Below are 17,156 nucleotides of genomic sequence, written 5' to 3' on the forward strand. Positions count from 1 at the left end.
AAGGTGCAGTTCCCAGACCGGTGCCCTTTGAGGCTGTGATGTAGCACAGAGCCCAGGCACTAAGAAAGGGTTTAACAAATAGTGAATGAATGAATGACTGAATGAATGAAGTGCTTTACAGTTCACATCCATGCTCTTACTTGGTATGCACAAGGCAAGAGAAACACCGTAATGTGCTCTCATTTTATATACGTGAAAACGGATGAGCAGTGAAGAGACCAGCCTCCAATCACGCAGCTGGGAACGAGCTGAGCTTGGCTTGCTTTTGTTCTAGCAAAGCCCTGAGGGACACGGGAGCTTGGGTTCCAGCTGGACCGTAATTGCCAGGGGTCGGGAAAGTGGTGTTGTGTCTGGTCTGGGGCTGGGAGGCACGTGGTTCAAACTGTGGCTCTGTTACTTAGCTGTGTGCCACTTATCATCTTGAGCCCACGACTTCACTTCTCTGGGCCTCAGTCTGCTCACCTGTAAAGTTGGGCGGTAATGCCTGACCCTTAGGGACTGCCAGCTCCCAGAAGGCAGGCACTGTGTCTGTCTCTGGATCATCTGTTTTCTGTGTTGGCTTATTCTAAGATGACCATGAGACCTGGTACACAAAGTGGTTAGAACAGGTTGTGGGGGACACACAGGGAATGTTGGTTGTTACTGTATTATTAGGAAACAGGCACAGAGAGTCTGATGTCTTCCCTGAGGTCACACAGCCAAATCCAGAGCAGAAGTGAGCTCTACTAGTCAGTCAGGTTTGGTGGCACTGCCAGGGATTAATTTGGGACTGTGTCCAGGCCCAGGTTCAGGACTGGGCTGTGTCCCAGGGCACAGCAGTCATGCTGGACGGGGAGGCTGAAGCAGGGTCTCTGGGCACTGGGAATCTGTCTAGAGCTGCCCTCCCTACGGCCCTGCCCCAGGCAGAGTGGAGCTTTCAGGGCCTTGGGCTGGCTGTCTCAGGGGCCGGTCCAGGCCGCCTGGAGGCTCTCTGTCGCCCTCTGCTGGGTTCCGACTGCCTCTGCTGAGCCACCTCCAGAAGATGGAAGACAACGCCACCTCTTAAGCTTGTCTGAGTGTGAAGACCATACCAAAGAGACCCAGTTAGGGAGAGAAATGCCCCAGGACAAACTGAGATGACAGATCATTTCCACATCCTTCCCAGGCTCCTCTAGCTCCCGCCCAGACCCCGGGGCTGGACACAGATGCCCTGCCACCATTCTCGGGGTGGGGAGGGGTGGGGTGGGGAGGGGTGGGGTGGGGTGGGGTGGGGCGGGGCGGGCTCTGCTTCTTTTTGCTGCAGGCACATCCACCTCATCCCTCTTTCCTGAAAACCAAGCGTGCCAGGGCTTTTTGTTTGGTTTTGTGTGTCCCATACCCCAGACCTTCGCTCGGGTGTCTGTTCTTCCTGCCTTCCCACCCCACCTGCTCCTGCTCTGTCCTTCTGAGCCTCTTGGCTTCTGCACCATGCATCCTCCATCTAACCCTTAGCACACCAGGCTGTGAGTCTTTCTGGGGCCTTCTCTCCTCCCTCTGACAGTGAACTCATGAGGTGTGTTTGTTTCATAGGGCTGCTGTGACAGTACCACAAACTGGGTGGCTTAAATAACAGATATAACAGAAAAGGATCGTCAGGAATTCCCCAGTGGTCCAGCAGTTAGGACTCAGACTCTCACTACTGAGGACCGGGGTTCAAGCCCTGGTTGGGGAGCTAAGATCCTGCAAGCCGCAGGTGTGGCCATAAAGAAAAGAAAAGAAGAGAAATTTACCGTCTCACAGTTTTGAAGTCTAGAAGTCTGAGTCTGAAAGCAAGGTATTGGCAAGGTATGGTCCTTCTGAGGGCCGTTCCAGACCTCTTACATAGCTTCCGGTGATTTTCATGTTCACATGGTGTTCTCCATGTCTGAAGGTCTGTCTCTGAATTTCCCCTTTGAAAAGGCCCTCAGTCCTACTAGATTAAGATCTACTCCAGTGACCTCATTTTTACTTGATTACCTCCTCTCTCCAAATAAGATCACATTCTGATGTACTGGGGTTTGAGACGTCAGTGTATCAGCTTTGGGGAGAGGGAACAGTTCAATCCATAACAAGAAGGAGAGGAACTCCATTGGATTCACCTTTGTGTTCATTCTCTCAGGGCTGAGCCCAGAGCAGGTGTGAGAGAGTGTGAGGAACATTGTGAAAGTGGTCTTACATTCAATTACTGTTGCTACTTACTGACCCTATGGCCTCTGGGGCATGTTGAATTGTGACCTGTCCTATCCAGGTCTTATGGAGTTGAGCCTCTCTCATCAGGAGGGTGGAGAAGGCAATGGCACCCCACTCCAGTACTCTTGCCTGGAAAATCCCATGGATGGAGGAGCCTGGTGGGCTGTGGTCCATGGGGTTGCTAAGAGTCGGATATGACTGAGCGACTTCACTTTCACTTTTCACTTTCATGCATTGGAGAAGGAAATGGCAACCCACTCCAGTGTTCTTGCCTGGAGAATCCCGGGGACGGGGGAGCCTGGTGGGTTTCCGTCTATGGGGTCGTACAGAGTCGGACACGATTGAAGCGACTTAGCAGCAGCATCAGGAGGGGGACATTTCTAGAACAGAGCCTGTCCTTTTAGTTTTCACATTCAACAAAGCAGAAACTTAGTGAGCCGGGAGATACCTACTCTTTTTCGTCAGTAGATTCCTGTGAAGACAGGTGAGTGAGGCCTCATTTTCCTTTGTTCTTGTTCAGTCTCTAAGTCGTGTTTGACTCTTTGTGACCCCATGGACTGTAGCATGCCAGGCTTCCCTGTCCTTCACGGTCTCCCGGAGTTTGCTCAAAATCCTGTCCATTGAGTTGGTGATACCATCCAACCATCTCATCCTCTGTTGTCCCTTTCTCCTCCTGCCTTCAATCTTTCCCAGTATCAGGGTCTTTTCCATGAGTCGGCTATTCGCATCAGGTGGCCCAAGTATTGGAGCTTCAGCTTCAGCATCAGTACTTCCAGTGAATATTCAGGGTTGTTTTCCTTTAGGATTGACTTATTTGATCTCCTTGCAGTCCAAGAGACTCTTAAAAGTCTTCTCCAGCACCGCAGTTTGAAAGCACTCAGCCTTCTTTATGGTCCACCTCTCACATCCGTACATGACTACTGGAAAAACCACAACTTTGACTATACAGACCTTGTTGGCAAAGTGATGTCTGTACTTTTTAATATGCTGTCTAGGTTTGTCATTTTCCTAATGTCACACAAAAGACTCAGAAAAGTAATGAAAAGGAACTTAACCTTTGACAAATATTTATTGAACACATAGTTGTGATAGGCATGGTTCTGGGTGACTGAGATGCCATTCATTCATTTATTCATTCCTAGAAACAAGCTTGACACATAGTAGGTGTTGAGTGAATAACTTAATTACATAGTTAAATCATTTAAATATTTGCTGAATGAATAAATTAATTAATCTCACAATTATTGGGGCTATGATCTATTTCTATGTAAATCTGAACAAGTTAATTTACTTTAATGAATCCTAATTTCCATCAATAAAATGAGTTGAATTATATAGCTACCTTTGAGGCTTGTTGGCAGGATGAAATGAATGTATTAACAATAATAGCTATTTATGGAGAAGTTGCTACCTGCCAGGATAAATGCTCTTTATGTACAGTTTTCGATTTTCACAGGAGCTTTTGAAAAACTGAAATAAAATCAACATAACAAAAATGTCACCATTTAAAAATGTGCAGCACAGTGGCTTTCAGTACATTCATAATGTTGTGTGACTGTTACAAGCATCTAATTTCAGAACATTGTCATCATCCCCAAAAGAGACTCAGTATCCATTAGACAGTCACTCCCCACTTTCTCCTCCTGCACCATCTCCTTGTGCTCGGTTGTGTCTGACTGTGATCCCATGGACTGTAGCCCACCAGGCCCCTCTGTCCATGGGGTTTTTCAGGCAAGAATACTGGAGTGGGTTGCCATTTCCTTCTCCAGGGGATCTCCCCCACCCAGGGACCAAACCCGAGTCTCCTGTGTCTCCTGAACAGATGGATTCTTGTTGAGCCACCTGGGGAGCCCCGCCCCATCTCCCAGTGACCACTGCTTTACTTTCTGGCTGCGCATTTGTCTATTGAGGATACGTCATAGCAATGGAACCATACTACCTGTGCTTTTTGTGCCTCGCTTCTTTCACTTAGTACCATGTTTCTAAGTTCATCACTTATGTGTCAATGCTTCATTCCTTTTGATGGATGAATAATATTCTGTTGCACTGATGTACCACATTTTGCTTATCCATTCATCAAGTTGATGGACATTTGGATTGTTTCCATTATTTGGCTATTATGGGTAATGCTGCTATAAAAATTTGTGTACAAGTTTTTGTGAACATCTGTTTCCAGTTCTCTTGGATATATACCTAAGAGGCAATTGCTAGGTCTATGTTTAATTCTGTGTCTGTGTGTGGGGGGAAACTGCCAAACTGTTTTCTGGACAGCTGCACCAGGCACATATGAGGGTTCCAGTTTTCCCTCATTCCTGTCAACACTTGTTATTTTCTGTCTTTTTGATTATCGACATCACAGTGCAATGGCATCGCACTGTGATTTCTAATGACTAATGATGTTAAGCAGTTTTTTTTTTTCAGGCTTCATTTTTATTCCACAGTAGCCTTTTTAGGCAGCTGTTTTCCCCACTTGACAGCAGAGGAAACAAATTCAGAGTTGCAAGGAGGCGGTGGAGCTGTGCCTGGAAATTGGGTGTGCTTGTCTCTGAATCCCCATGTATTCGAATTTGCAGTAGACACCGCAGGATGCCGGGTCTGTGGCTGTCCACCTTAGATAAAAAGTCCTTTCTGCCTACTCCGGGCGTCAGTTTCTCCTCCCCTCCACTTGAGGCGCTCTATTCCAAACATCGCCAGGCTCCTCTAGGAGCCTGTAACTCTAAGATCAATCGCCCAAGCACGGAGTTTGCTCCGCCCGTTCAGCCCTAGCTCGCCGGTGGCGCCGGAAGTGATTTGTTCATTTTGTTGGCTCCCGCCCCCGGCCTGGAAGTACTTTTTCGGGAAGATGGCGGCTGTGTCAGTGTATGAACCACCAGTTGGAGGTTTCTCTTTCGATAACTGCCGAAGGTGTGGCCTTGCCCTGGGCCGGGTTCAGGGCGGGAGTAGGAGTGCGGTGTCGGGGTCGCAGTTGGGCTGCGGTCTGGGCCAGGAAGTCCGAACCAAGGGTGGACAGAGGGGGCCCGCGGCCCGCGGCCCCTGTGACTCAGGGGAATCTGGGCCTGAGCGCGACTTTCTCCTGAGGCCGGGTCCGCTCGTCCACTTTCCCGGCGCACCGGGACACCTTCCATCTCCGTCTCCTTAGGCGTGGTGCGGGTCCTGTCAGACGCTCTATTCGCAGAAACACGGGACAGTCCTCTTTGGGGGAGGAACCAGTCAACATGGGCGTGAAAGCAAATGCTAGTCGTTTTTCTTTTTTCTGAGTTCCCTATTAGATACTCTTCCTGCCGGTGCGGCACAATTTGGTCCTGGCCTTCAACGCTTTATTCTCTCATTTGCTCTCAGAAATGCCGTATTGGAAGCCGATTTTGCAAAGAAAGGGTACAAGCTTCCAACGGCCCGGAAAACTGGGACGACTATCGCAGGTGTGGTCTATAAGGTAAGCCGGAGCTGGCTGAGAGCAGCAGGAACCAGGCCACCTGGTCTCTTTTACTTCTCTGGGCTGTGTGAGGAAGGGCACATCTTACAGCGTACTACATCAGGAAAAGGTCTTTTAGGAGAGACTCAGTTTTTTGTGCAGTTATCGACAGTTTATATTCTTACCTCGCTTTTCAGTTTTCGATAGGAAGCCAATTTTCTGTCTTAACGTTACTAATTGAGGAAACAGAATGATGTAATGCGAGAAAAGGAGATTTGTTTAACCATTTAGCCTTTTTTTGGTTGCTTCTAACTTTGTGCAGGTCACTTTCGTTCTCACAACCACACTTTCCCGTCCAGGTGGCCATAATAACTCCTGATCTAAATTGTTGTAAGGGTCAAAAGAGATAACTGGTTATTGTTGTTAGAGGTTAAGAGCGAATTCTTTTAAAAAGAAGTTGACAGACCTGGCTAATTTAATGGAAGGATTTCTGCATCTTAATCCAGACTTTTCTCATATTGGCTCTGTGATTTGTAAGGAATTTACTGAACCTCTGAGCCTCGTTTAAAAACAGGAATGATAGTTCCTACTGTCTACTGAGGGTTCAACCAGTAATGCTTATTAATAAGCCTTTTCTTGAATGCTGAAAGTATAGCACAGTATTTCAGTGGGTAGGGGAGTGGTTCAGGGAGCAGGGTGTGGTCAGTGTTGTTTTTCCTGAACTAGAGGACTGTTTGTATATGTGAAATTGTTTAAAAGCATATATTTTTAAAAAACAGGATGGCATAGTTCTTGGAGCAGATACAAGGGCAACTGAAGGGATGGTTGTTGCGGACAAGAACTGTTCAAAAATACACTTCATATCTCCTAACATTTAGTAAGTATTGATTAGTTCGAATTACTCCTTTTTAACCATTCCAGGGGTAAAATTGCATTTACTGTTTCTTAATAAAATCTGTTGTTCAGTCTGTATTTTCTTTCTGTCTCCCTTAAATGGCATTTCCATGGACATAAACTAGTTATCTTCTAGTCCTCTTTTTGCTTTAGTTCAGTTTTGACCCAGTTCTGCCTTTTGTGTGCATTTTGAATCCACTCCCTCCTATCCTTCTACTGAGGCCTTGGTTTGAATTCTTTTTTCTCAGCTGGACTATTGCAGTTGTCATTTAAATGGTCCCTCTGCTTTTGGTCTTTTCTCTATCTCTATTGTTCACTTTTCTGCCATATTGGGTTTTGTAAAACACAGATCTCATAGATCTCCCTTTCCTCTTTAAAATTTTTTCAAGAGATTTTTCACATTTCACACTGCTTTCAGGATAAAATTGAAACTCTAGTATGATATTTAAAGTCATGTACGATTTCACAAAAAGATTATCTTTTCATCCTAATTTAGCTGCTTTCACCCTATGTTCCAGTTGTACCTGGACTGTCTCTATCTCCTTCATGTCCCTGTTCCTCTCATGTCCAAGCTGTTTTACCCTTGCTTTTGGAGCCCCTCTGCTTAGAAATACCCTTTTTTCTCTGTCTGTATAGTGTTTTTTCTCTCCTTCCAAATCCAGCTTAAATGAAACCTCAAAGATCAGAGTGAATTGCTCTTTCCTCCAATTTCCTATAGCATTTTCTACCTGTGCTACTATATTGTAGAATATGTCTCTTATACTCAACTTTGAAATCAAGTGCTATTACTGTGTCATATTTTCTTTATCCTCAGCACTTGGGAATGACTGGTACCTAGTAGTAGATACTTGGTAGATGCAAATGCAAGACTTTTAACATTCCTTGCTCTTTTGTACAACTTGTGTGTTTTCTCGGATCCATAAAATGCACACTGTTAAGAACATAGAAACTAATGATTTGAAAGGTTCCGTTGCTCCACAGAAAATATATTTACATGTAATTAGATGTGCACTCTTAATTTTATGTTTATTTAAGATTGGTTAGAGTAGCAACAGTGCATGTATACTCAAAAACATCTGTCTATATCCCTCACCTTTGTGGATGTTTTCCAAGAAGCTCCACTTCTAATTGAGCCCTTTGGTAATTAAATTTCAGCTGCACTTCTTCTAATTGTATTTTTTAGTTGTTGTGGTGCTGGGACAGCTGCGGACACAGACATGACAACCCAGCTTATTTCTTCCAACTTGGAGCTCCACTCCCTTTCCACCGGCCGCCTTCCCAGAGTTGTGACGGCCAACCGGATGCTAAAGCAGATGCTTTTCAGGTAAGGTTTCAGGATGGGGATTTCTATAGCATCTTTTTCTCATGTCTTAGATTTTCAGCCAAGGGAGCCCTGGAAGCTAGAGAAAAAGCATTCAGAAATACACATTTAATCCAGAAATCAGTTGTTACTGAAAAACCACTTTAATTTCATAAGGCTTTTGATAATGTATTTGAATTTATGGGGTCTGTTTTTTTTCAATAAATGAATCACATGTGACCAGTGGAATAATTTCCTGAGGCGTAGGGTATTGCTGGATACAAAGACCTTTTTTGTTCTTAGAAAGTTAGAGCTGGAAGGAACCTTTAAGTTCATCTTGTGAACATGCACAAATGATTATTTCTTCTCCCTCTTTTAGGGGTAAGGTAACAGTGAAATGAGAAGTGACAATTTGTAGTTAGCTGTGAGTGGGTATAACAACGTTAATATCAACCAACATTTATTTGTTTGTGCCAGGTTGTGTGCTAAGTGGTTTATGCATGATCTCACTTTATCCTTTTAGCTCTGCGATAGGGCTGTTAACATCTCTAATTATAAGTGAACGAACTGAGGCTTTAAAGAGGTGCAGTCATTTGCCTGCCCTTACCTTCCCTCCCTACTGACTCCCATAGAGAGTCCCTCTTAGGAGTTTTGTTTCTCATTAGTCCTTAATAGTCACACCATCACTTTGTGTTTGTATAGGTCTAGACAGTTTTCACATTTTAAGTCCATTTTTCATTTGCTCTCATAAAGAGAAGAGAGGCAGTGTGGTGTATAATAATGCCTAGCAAATAGCCTAGGCATTTAGTCCTGAGTTGTAACACTGGTTTCTCATTTTGTGACTGCCTTACCTTTAACAAATTCTCTTCTCTTTCCTTCTTTATAGAAGGGACACCTTGATGCCTTTTTAAAATTTTTTGAAAAGTTGATCAGAGGTCTTTATTCTGGCCCTCATCATTCATGAAGCAACCTACACAAGACATTTTCTTTTTCTCTGCCCAAACTGGTAGCAGCTGCAGCCAGGCCTTTGAGAGTTAAAGGGGAGCAGGAACAGAGAGCAAAGAGTGTAAGCTGGCAGCTCACAGGCCATATTCAGCTTGTAGAGAAATTTCATTTGGGTCACATAGTGTATTTAAAAAGTAGTGGCAAATAATTATAAATTGGAGCTTTGAATTTAAAATATGGATTTCCAGCTTTTTAGAAAATTTTTTGATAAAAATATAAAGTGGGCTGTAATCTGGGACTGAGTGGCTGTTGTTGCCTTTAGAAGTGAGAGTGAGTGTTCTGGTATGTCAGTCCTTGTGGTTCACTTCCCTATTTCCTGTCTGCCTGTGCCTTCCTGTGAATTTGCAGGTCTTCATCTTCATGATCCTGGCCCCTCAGTAAGTGGATATGAGGTTTAATGTAGCTGTGCAGCAAGGCCAGTGGAATAATTCCCCCTTTATACAGTGGAAGATACCAGGGTTTATGAGTCATATGGCAGGAAGCCTAGTCATACTTATCCAGTTCCTACCCTGACTGTACTGAGTCTTTATGTCAGCAATTTCCATTATTTATGTATGTAATCATCATCCTAATACTAGAGAATTATCACCTATCAGATTCTTCCAGGACAGTGTGAGAACTTGTTAAAGTACATCTGTTGTCAGGATAACTGGACACTTGTGATTTTGATTTTAAATGCAAAGCTCCCTCTCGTGGTTTGTGTGGTGCATTACATTTAAAACAATTTTTAAGCTTGTAAAATTGCAGTAAATAGCCTATTTCAAGATTGCTTGCAATGTCATTTAAAGCATTTAGCTAAATCTAGCAGATGTTTCTGTTGATCTCTTTAGAATGTTTCAGAAATTCTAAAATCTCTTGTTTCAGTGTTTTATCTTTTGGTTAACATACTGTGTAAAAGTTGAATTTTATCAAAGTTTTGAGAAGAAAACTTAAAATTTATGGCAGGATCATTATGGTTCTGTCTTTTGACATTTTTGTTAGTTACATAAAGTGAGTCACTAGTATAAGGGGGAAAAAAGCGTAGATTTTGACTTTAGAGTGTTGCTTCAAATCTTGTCTACAGTGCTTACATTGTGTGACATTAGCCTGTTCACTTCACTCTTCTTAGCCTCAGTTTTACCTCAATAAAATGTGGATAATAGTTCTGTTTCTCTAACTTTTGGGGGAGGAAATGAATAAAGAACCAAGCTTATGCAGTGCCTTGTACAGGGCCTGCTACACAGTTAGATCCTCATTCAGAGGCTGAAATAGAGTACAGGGTGTGCTCTTATTGCTATTTTTTTCCTCCTAAATAATCCATTTTCTTGTATGTGAATCAGTGAGAAAAGAGGGTTTGATAAACAGAAGTGAGCATCTTTTTCTTTACTTAAACAGGACTTTTATTTTTCTTCTTTGACTAGATGTAGAAGATGTAAATGATACTTGTTCCTTCTGAACATGGAACCTTCTTATTGAGTCTGTCAGAGATGTTAGATATACTAGTCTATATTCTGGAAACTATTTGAATATGCAGAGGCTTTAAAAACTTATTGTATTGTATTCCCCCCCTTAACAAAAGATATGCATATTCATTGTAGAAAATTTTGAAAATACTGAAAAGCCCAAAGAAAAAAATTAAAACTTTGCCATTTAGGGAGAGTCACATTTTGGCTTTGTATATACATTAATACTTCTAATCTTTTTGTTTGTTTGTCCATTAATTTGATCATTCCTTCTGCCTTTCTTTGCATAAGTGCATGTTCACAGTAAAAAAGTGAATATATGTTTAGATAGATAAAAAAAATACAGAAATTATCTGAATTTCTACCACGCATAAGCAGTTGATGCTAACAGGTTAATGTACATTCTTCAGGGTTTTCCCTGTGTTTAATAGTACATGTTTTGTTCTACAAGAATGGGATCCTAGTTGTGCTTTCTATCTATATCTATCTTTTCACCTACCAGTGCATCTTGAGTAGTTTCCATGTTGGAATATTTCAAAAAGAAAATAATCTTCTTTTATAAGTTACTATAAAAGTAATGTATGATCATTGTAAAATATTCAGACACTACAGAAATGTGACAGGAAGGAAGTAGATTTCAACTGACATTCTGCCACTGAAGCACATGTACTATGAAGCTTTGAGATCTGTTTTTTTGAGACTTTTATACTCTGCATGTGTACATCCTCATATATGTGTTTGCAGGGGGTGGAGTACTGTTGTGTTGTTTTGTAACTGACCTTGTTCACATATTAGTGCATCCTGGTATTGTTCCCATCAGTAGATGAGCTAGCTCAGCATCGAGGGATTTTAACCTTGAGCCTGTGGAGGAGTTCTGTAGACCTGTAACTGCTGAAAGAGTGAAAAACATGTGTGTACACTTGTTATGGGTGAAGATTCCACAGTTTTAATCACTCTTTTAGAGGGGTCTATGCCCCATTAAAATTTAAGAGCCATTGAGCAACATCTTAATTTTTGTTGGATCACAATAATCTATATTATTAACCAATTTTTAAAGAGGAACAATATTGGCTGTTTTAAGATGTTTAATTATATGGTATTCTGTGGATCCTTTGGAGTGTAGAATCTTTAGGTGCTTGTGTTATTAATTCTTTAGGCTATATTCTAAAATAAATTCCTAGAAGTGGAATTGCTGGGTCAAAGATAGGAGCATTTAACGTTTTAATACATATTGCCAGGATTGTAGCTGAGAAAGATTGTTCTAAGCTGTCCTACCATCAGTTGTGTATGAAACACGTGGCCTGATTTTTAATGATTGCGTAGTGTTCTGCTGTATAGCTAGGTGTATTAGTTTAGGTAATTCTGTTTCCACTTTTCTAGCATCATAAACAGTTACTGCAGTAAATATTCTTATGAATTCATTTCTGCATATTTATCCTTTTATATTTTTAGAATTAGATTCCTGGAAATAGAATTTCTGGATCAATTTTTAAGGATTTCATTGACTTGCCAAAATAGCTTAGACTCTTTTAAAGGCATCAAGCAGATTATGTTTTAGCTTGGAAGGAAACTAGCTGGTTATTATTGACTTTAACTGAACAGTCTATTTGGCAGGAGATATATATATATATATATATATAGTGGATCAAGCACTGGGCTAGGGTGGGAGTGGTGGGTCTGGTGATTCTCTGGCTTCTCACCCCAGAGTTCCAAGATCTACTCTTGAACCTGCTGCCAGCTCATGTGGCTTAGGACCAATTTCTTCCCCTGTCTGGGCCTCTCTTCCCTCTTGAGACTGCTTCTAAAATCCTTCCCTGCTCTTTATTTTTTCACTTATAAATGGAAGATTTGAAGTAATGAATTGGTAATCAAGGGATGCAGGAAGTATTGGACTTGACCTAGAGCACTTCCTGATGGGTAACTGTCTCAGGCAATCTAAAATTAGGACTTTGGTTTTTGTGTTAATTTATTTGTATCAATTTTAATGATTGTATCATCAGGCAAATTCAGCATGTTTTAGTTTCATTTTTCTTCCCAAAGAGCCAAAGGCTTACACTGGAGAACTTCAAAGCCAGCAGGTTTATCCAGTATAGCAGTTCTAAAAAAATTGATCCATATATAGGGAAAGAAATCTGTAGAAGTGTAAAACCAACCAAGTAGAGGGTCCAAAGGAGCAAATATGTGCAGAATTAAACAGATGGGGTCAGGTGAAAAATGTCTCTCCCATGTTCCTGAGAGAGATGGCTTTAAACCGTGGACAGTAGCAATGGGTTTATAAACTGTCATGGAGTTATTTCATGGTTCACTTCCCTGCATAATGAAATACTTTTTTCTTTTACTCAGTATGAGCTCTTATCTGCCATAATTTTGTGGATTTATTCAAGGGAAAGGTATTTTGACAAAAGTGATTTTCCTGTGGTGAGGTTGATAATTTGAACAGTTTTAGTTTAACGACAATTCACCATTGACTTGGAAGGGACCTTATTTGCGAATCACAGAGAGGTCTGATGGGAGGGGTATTCATGATCTTTGGAGTAAGCCACGCTTGGCTCTGAGACTTTCTAATGACTTTGGGTTGGTTTTTCCTTCTCTACAATAAGAACTGTAGTGTCTTCTTTTGAAGGGAGTTGTGAGGCAGAGATGATGTAAGGCACATGGATGCTTCATACAATTTACAGTTTTTTTTGACTGATAGATGTTCAAATATGTTTGCTCCATTCCTTATTTTTTTCCCCATCAGAACAGTAGCTATTTAATGAAGCAATAGTAGTGAAAGAAAAACTTTCTGTTGTCTGACTTACCATGCAACTTTTGAATAAGTTATAGTGATGCAATGTAGACTCATTTTTTTTTTTCTTATGCATGCTCTGATCACCAGGTATCAAGGTTACATTGGTGCAGCCCTAGTTTTGGGGGGAGTAGATGTTACTGGACCTCACCTCTACAGCATCTATCCTCATGGATCAACTGATAAGTTGCCTTATGTCACCATGGGTGAGTGTAATGTTTCCCTGATGTTTCAGAATCCTCTTATTTACCAAAGTAGTCTCTAAAGGAGCTGGTTTCTTTCCTGATAGAGGAGGCAGCACAATGTGCTTTGGTTCCTTCTACAAATATCTGTTGATTTCCTTCTGGGGATTAGGCCTGTTTTGTCTGCTTGGGATATAGCAGTGAACAAAATTTAGACTAAGTGTCTTGCCTACAAGGAGTTTATATTTTAATGGGAGTGGACAGACAATAACAACAGCTTTATGTTAGAAAGTGATAAATACTAGGAGAAAAAAGCATAATGTAAGTGATATTATACCACAGTTATGCAAGATACTACCTTTGGGGGAAACTGAGTTAACAGTGTACGAAAACTTGGTTTATTATTTCTTACATCTGCCTGTGAATTGACAATTATCTCAAAACAGAAAGTTAAAAGAAAATTAATGCAGTGTAAGGGGACTTGAGAACGTTGGGGTGGAAGCCAGATAATACTGTTAAACAGGAAGGTTACAGTAGGTTCGTGAAGAAGGTGAGGTTTGAGTGAAAGGGGCTCCTAGGCAGAAGGAAGACTGGAGGCCTGCCTTGGGGAACAGGCCTGGTACGTGCAAAGAGTTTTTAAGTGGCAGAGTCTCTGCCGTTTAGTCGCTGAGGGATCCTGGACATTGAAGGTTCCTCTCTCAACCTTGATTTCCTCACTCTGAAATGGTGTCAGTAGTGCCCACCATGCATGCAGGCTATGATGATTAAAAATGATGTATGTAAATCATCTGACCCAGTGCCTGTTCTGTAAATAGTAGCTACACTTTTTATGTCAGCTTTGTACATTTGTATTTTAGCTCTAAATGCTAGATGAATATTTTTTTTTAATAACTAAAAAAAAAAGTGATAAAATTACATTAGAAGAGTTGGGATTTTTGAATTTAACTCTCATGCTCAGTTTCTGAGTGAAATTTTTGCATATATCCAGAAATTTGAACAGGCCATGTGTAACCAGCGTTTTTCTAGATGTTGTTTAACTTTCACATTTTTTGTCTTGGTATCTTGGCTCTGCAGAGCCAGGGATAACTGCTGCCTTGAATAGTCTGAAAATTGTTAGTGTGAGACTTTGCTATTTCATTATGTTTAATACTCAAGCCTCTTATGAGGTTTGTATATGACAGATGTTCCCTGTTTGTGAGAAGAATGATTTGCCCCCAGATACCATATGGAATAATTATTTTAAAATGAAGATAGACTAATTTTAGAAATGTTTTGAATTCTTTGTTCCATTTTGTTTGTTATCTCCATCAAGATACTGTTTTTATTTCTCCCCATCTGGTGCCTTTAAATGGTAGTAAAGGTGCAATAGTCTTTTCTATTAAGTAGTTTCATTTCTTCTTTTTTTAATTAAAAGAATTTTCACACTTGCAAGAAGGTAACAAGAATGTACAATGAATAGTCATATATACCCTTGACTCATTTTTGTCACCTAACATTTTACCACATTCTTGCTCGCTCTCTGGTGCATTTTTGCTATTTGTGTGTGTGTGTGTGTGTGTGTGTGTGTGACCATTCAAGAGTAAATTGTGGACACTATAACCCTCTACCTCAAAATCCTTTAGAACGTTCCCTTATATCACCCTGATGACATCATCAAAATCAGAAAATTTAACATTGATACAAGGCCTTTTCATTTTTACAATGGGAAAATTGAGTTGGTTTCTGTTGCTTTTGAACTGTAGTAATTTGTCTTATGAGCATCATCCCAAACTTAGGAAAGGTTGTTGGAAGTGAGTAAAGCAGATTTGTGTCTGCTCATTCCGTTCCTGCAAGTCCGCTTTGTGCTCCGTCCTGGCCAGCAGTGACCTGCTTCCCTCCAAGTCCAGTGTGCGTCCATGGTGACGGCTCCATGCCCGGCTTAGAAATCGTTACTCTCCACAGTCTGGCTTTGCTTTCATAGGAGATTAAGAAGAGCAAGATACCAGTAACGTCCGATTTTAGATACACAAGTAAGATGTGACTTTTAAGGTTTAGTTCGCTTGTTCCCATCTGTTCATTTATTTATCAACTGTTTCTTGAGTGCCTTCTGTGTAATAGCACTGTAGCAGGCTTCACAGAGCAGTGACTGTCTGGATCTTGCCCTCAACATACTCTCAGTGTAATGGTGGAGATAGATGTATAAAGACAAGGGCAGTAGGTACAAAGGTCAGTGGAGGCCCAGGGGAGAGATGGTCACTTCTAAACTGGAAGATTTCAGGGAGAGCTTCACTTCACTTGAGCTGAATCTTAAAAGAAGGGTAAGTTACTTTCACTCATTTATTAGAAATTTATTTAGCCTCTACTGTGTGCTTGGGGGGTTTCCCAGGTGGCGAAGTGGTTGAGAATCTGTCTGCCCTTGCGGGAGATGCAGGAGACTTGGGTTCATTCCCTGGGTCGGAAAGATCCCCTGGAGAGGGAAATGGCAAGCCGCTCCAGTATTCTTCTTGGGAAATCTCCTGGGCAGAGGAGCCTGCCGGGCTACAATCCTTGGGGTCTCTGAGAGTTGGATATGATTGAGCCACTGAGCATGCATGTGCTAGGTAGTGGGAATGTAGTGGTCAGGACAGCACTTATCCTCAGGGCTTATAGTTTTGTGTGTGAGATAGGAATTAGACAATTAATCTGATACACATTAATAAATACAATAAATACACATTAATCTGAAAGAATGCTCTGTGCTAAGTGCCCTGAAGGAAAAGAACAATTATAAGGGAGAATTTCTAACAGGAAGGAGTATGTGGATAATGGGAGTTTGGAAAGTCCTTATCCTTATTGGACAGGTGACAGGAAAACATTTTCAAATGAAAAGCAGTTTATGAACATGACAAAACATTCAAGTGCGGGAAAAATATGTGAAAGATAAGTCCCTATTTCATAGTATCCAGCGTTAAAGAGTTTACTGTGTTTTTTCTCAGGAGGTATTTTATGATCCACCTTTATAGATCCCTATTATCTGTTATCTATCTGTGTATTCCTGTTAAAAATACACTGCTGAAGTTATGCTGTAAATATTGTTCCATTCCCATTAACTTGTTTCGAAGAACCAAGTTGAACCAAGTATGAAATTTTGTATGAGTGCCTATAGATCGATATCAGATCTATAATAACACTGTCCTAGAATTGTACTGTATGTCTGTACCAGGACTTAAGTGACCATTTGTCCTGTTGATGAGTGTGTGTCTTGGTGAGCTTGTGTAAATGCATCTGATAAATTCCTGGTAGTGGAGTTTCTGGATTAGGGTGGGCGTGCATATTGCTCAGAATTCTCTGTTGAAAGCATTAGAATCACTGGATGATCTAGGAAAGGAGGAATTTTTTTTTTTTTTTTTTTTTTTTTAAGGATAGTAGATGACTCACAGAATAGCTGGGAGGGCAGGAGCTGGGTTTGGGGCTGAGAACAGTATCGGAAAGCATGCTGCCGCATGGGCCCCATTGGAGGCAAGGGTGGAATCTGCAGACAGCCCCGCTGGCCTGGCTGGTGCAGGCCCAGCTCACTCCTCACTCTGCTGCCCCAGCTGCCTCGTCCAGAGCTGAGGCTTCCTGCCATCTCACTCACTGTCAGAGAGTTCCTTCCAGGAAAGGGTGGGTGCTAGATTGCTGATGGTGGGTAAAGTTCAGTCATCTGTTCGTAGAGTGGTGGGGTTCCCCAGACACAGGAAGTACCGCTTCTGGGCAGCCTCTAAAAGTGACAGGTGACTGACCGTACAGTGCATCTTACCTTTTGAGAGCTGTTGCCAAACTGCTTTCCAAAACGATTGCACTAATTTGTATTCCACCAGGAGAATGTGAGAATGCCTTTCTCTTATAAGCTCTCCTACTTTGGGTATTCTTGCCAGTCTGGTAGGTGAAAAATGGGAAAAAGTGGCTCTTAAACTGAGACCTGAATGGTAAGTAGGAATTAGCTAGG

General features: G+C 41.7%; 1 protein-coding gene across 1 annotated transcript in view; it reads left to right on the plus strand.

Moving 5' to 3' along the window:
* The first annotated feature begins 4,982 nt into the window (after window positions 1-4,982).
* Window positions 4,983-17,156, plus strand: part of PSMB7 (proteasome 20S subunit beta 7) — a 56,330-nt gene continuing 44,156 nt past the window's right edge. The window contains exons 1-5 of the mRNA XM_068972132.1: window positions 4,983-5,091; window positions 5,527-5,620; window positions 6,379-6,476; window positions 7,677-7,817; window positions 13,119-13,234. Of these exons, the coding sequence (XP_068828233.1) occupies window positions 5,030-5,091; window positions 5,527-5,620; window positions 6,379-6,476; window positions 7,677-7,817; window positions 13,119-13,234 (511 nt within the window). The 5' untranslated portion in view covers window positions 4,983-5,029. The remainder of the gene's footprint in view (window positions 5,092-5,526; window positions 5,621-6,378; window positions 6,477-7,676; window positions 7,818-13,118; window positions 13,235-17,156) is intronic.

Source organism: Capricornis sumatraensis, chromosome 1 (genome assembly GCF_032405125.1).
Source record: "Capricornis sumatraensis isolate serow.1 chromosome 1, serow.2, whole genome shotgun sequence".
NCBI lineage: Eukaryota > Metazoa > Chordata > Mammalia > Artiodactyla > Bovidae > Capricornis > Capricornis sumatraensis.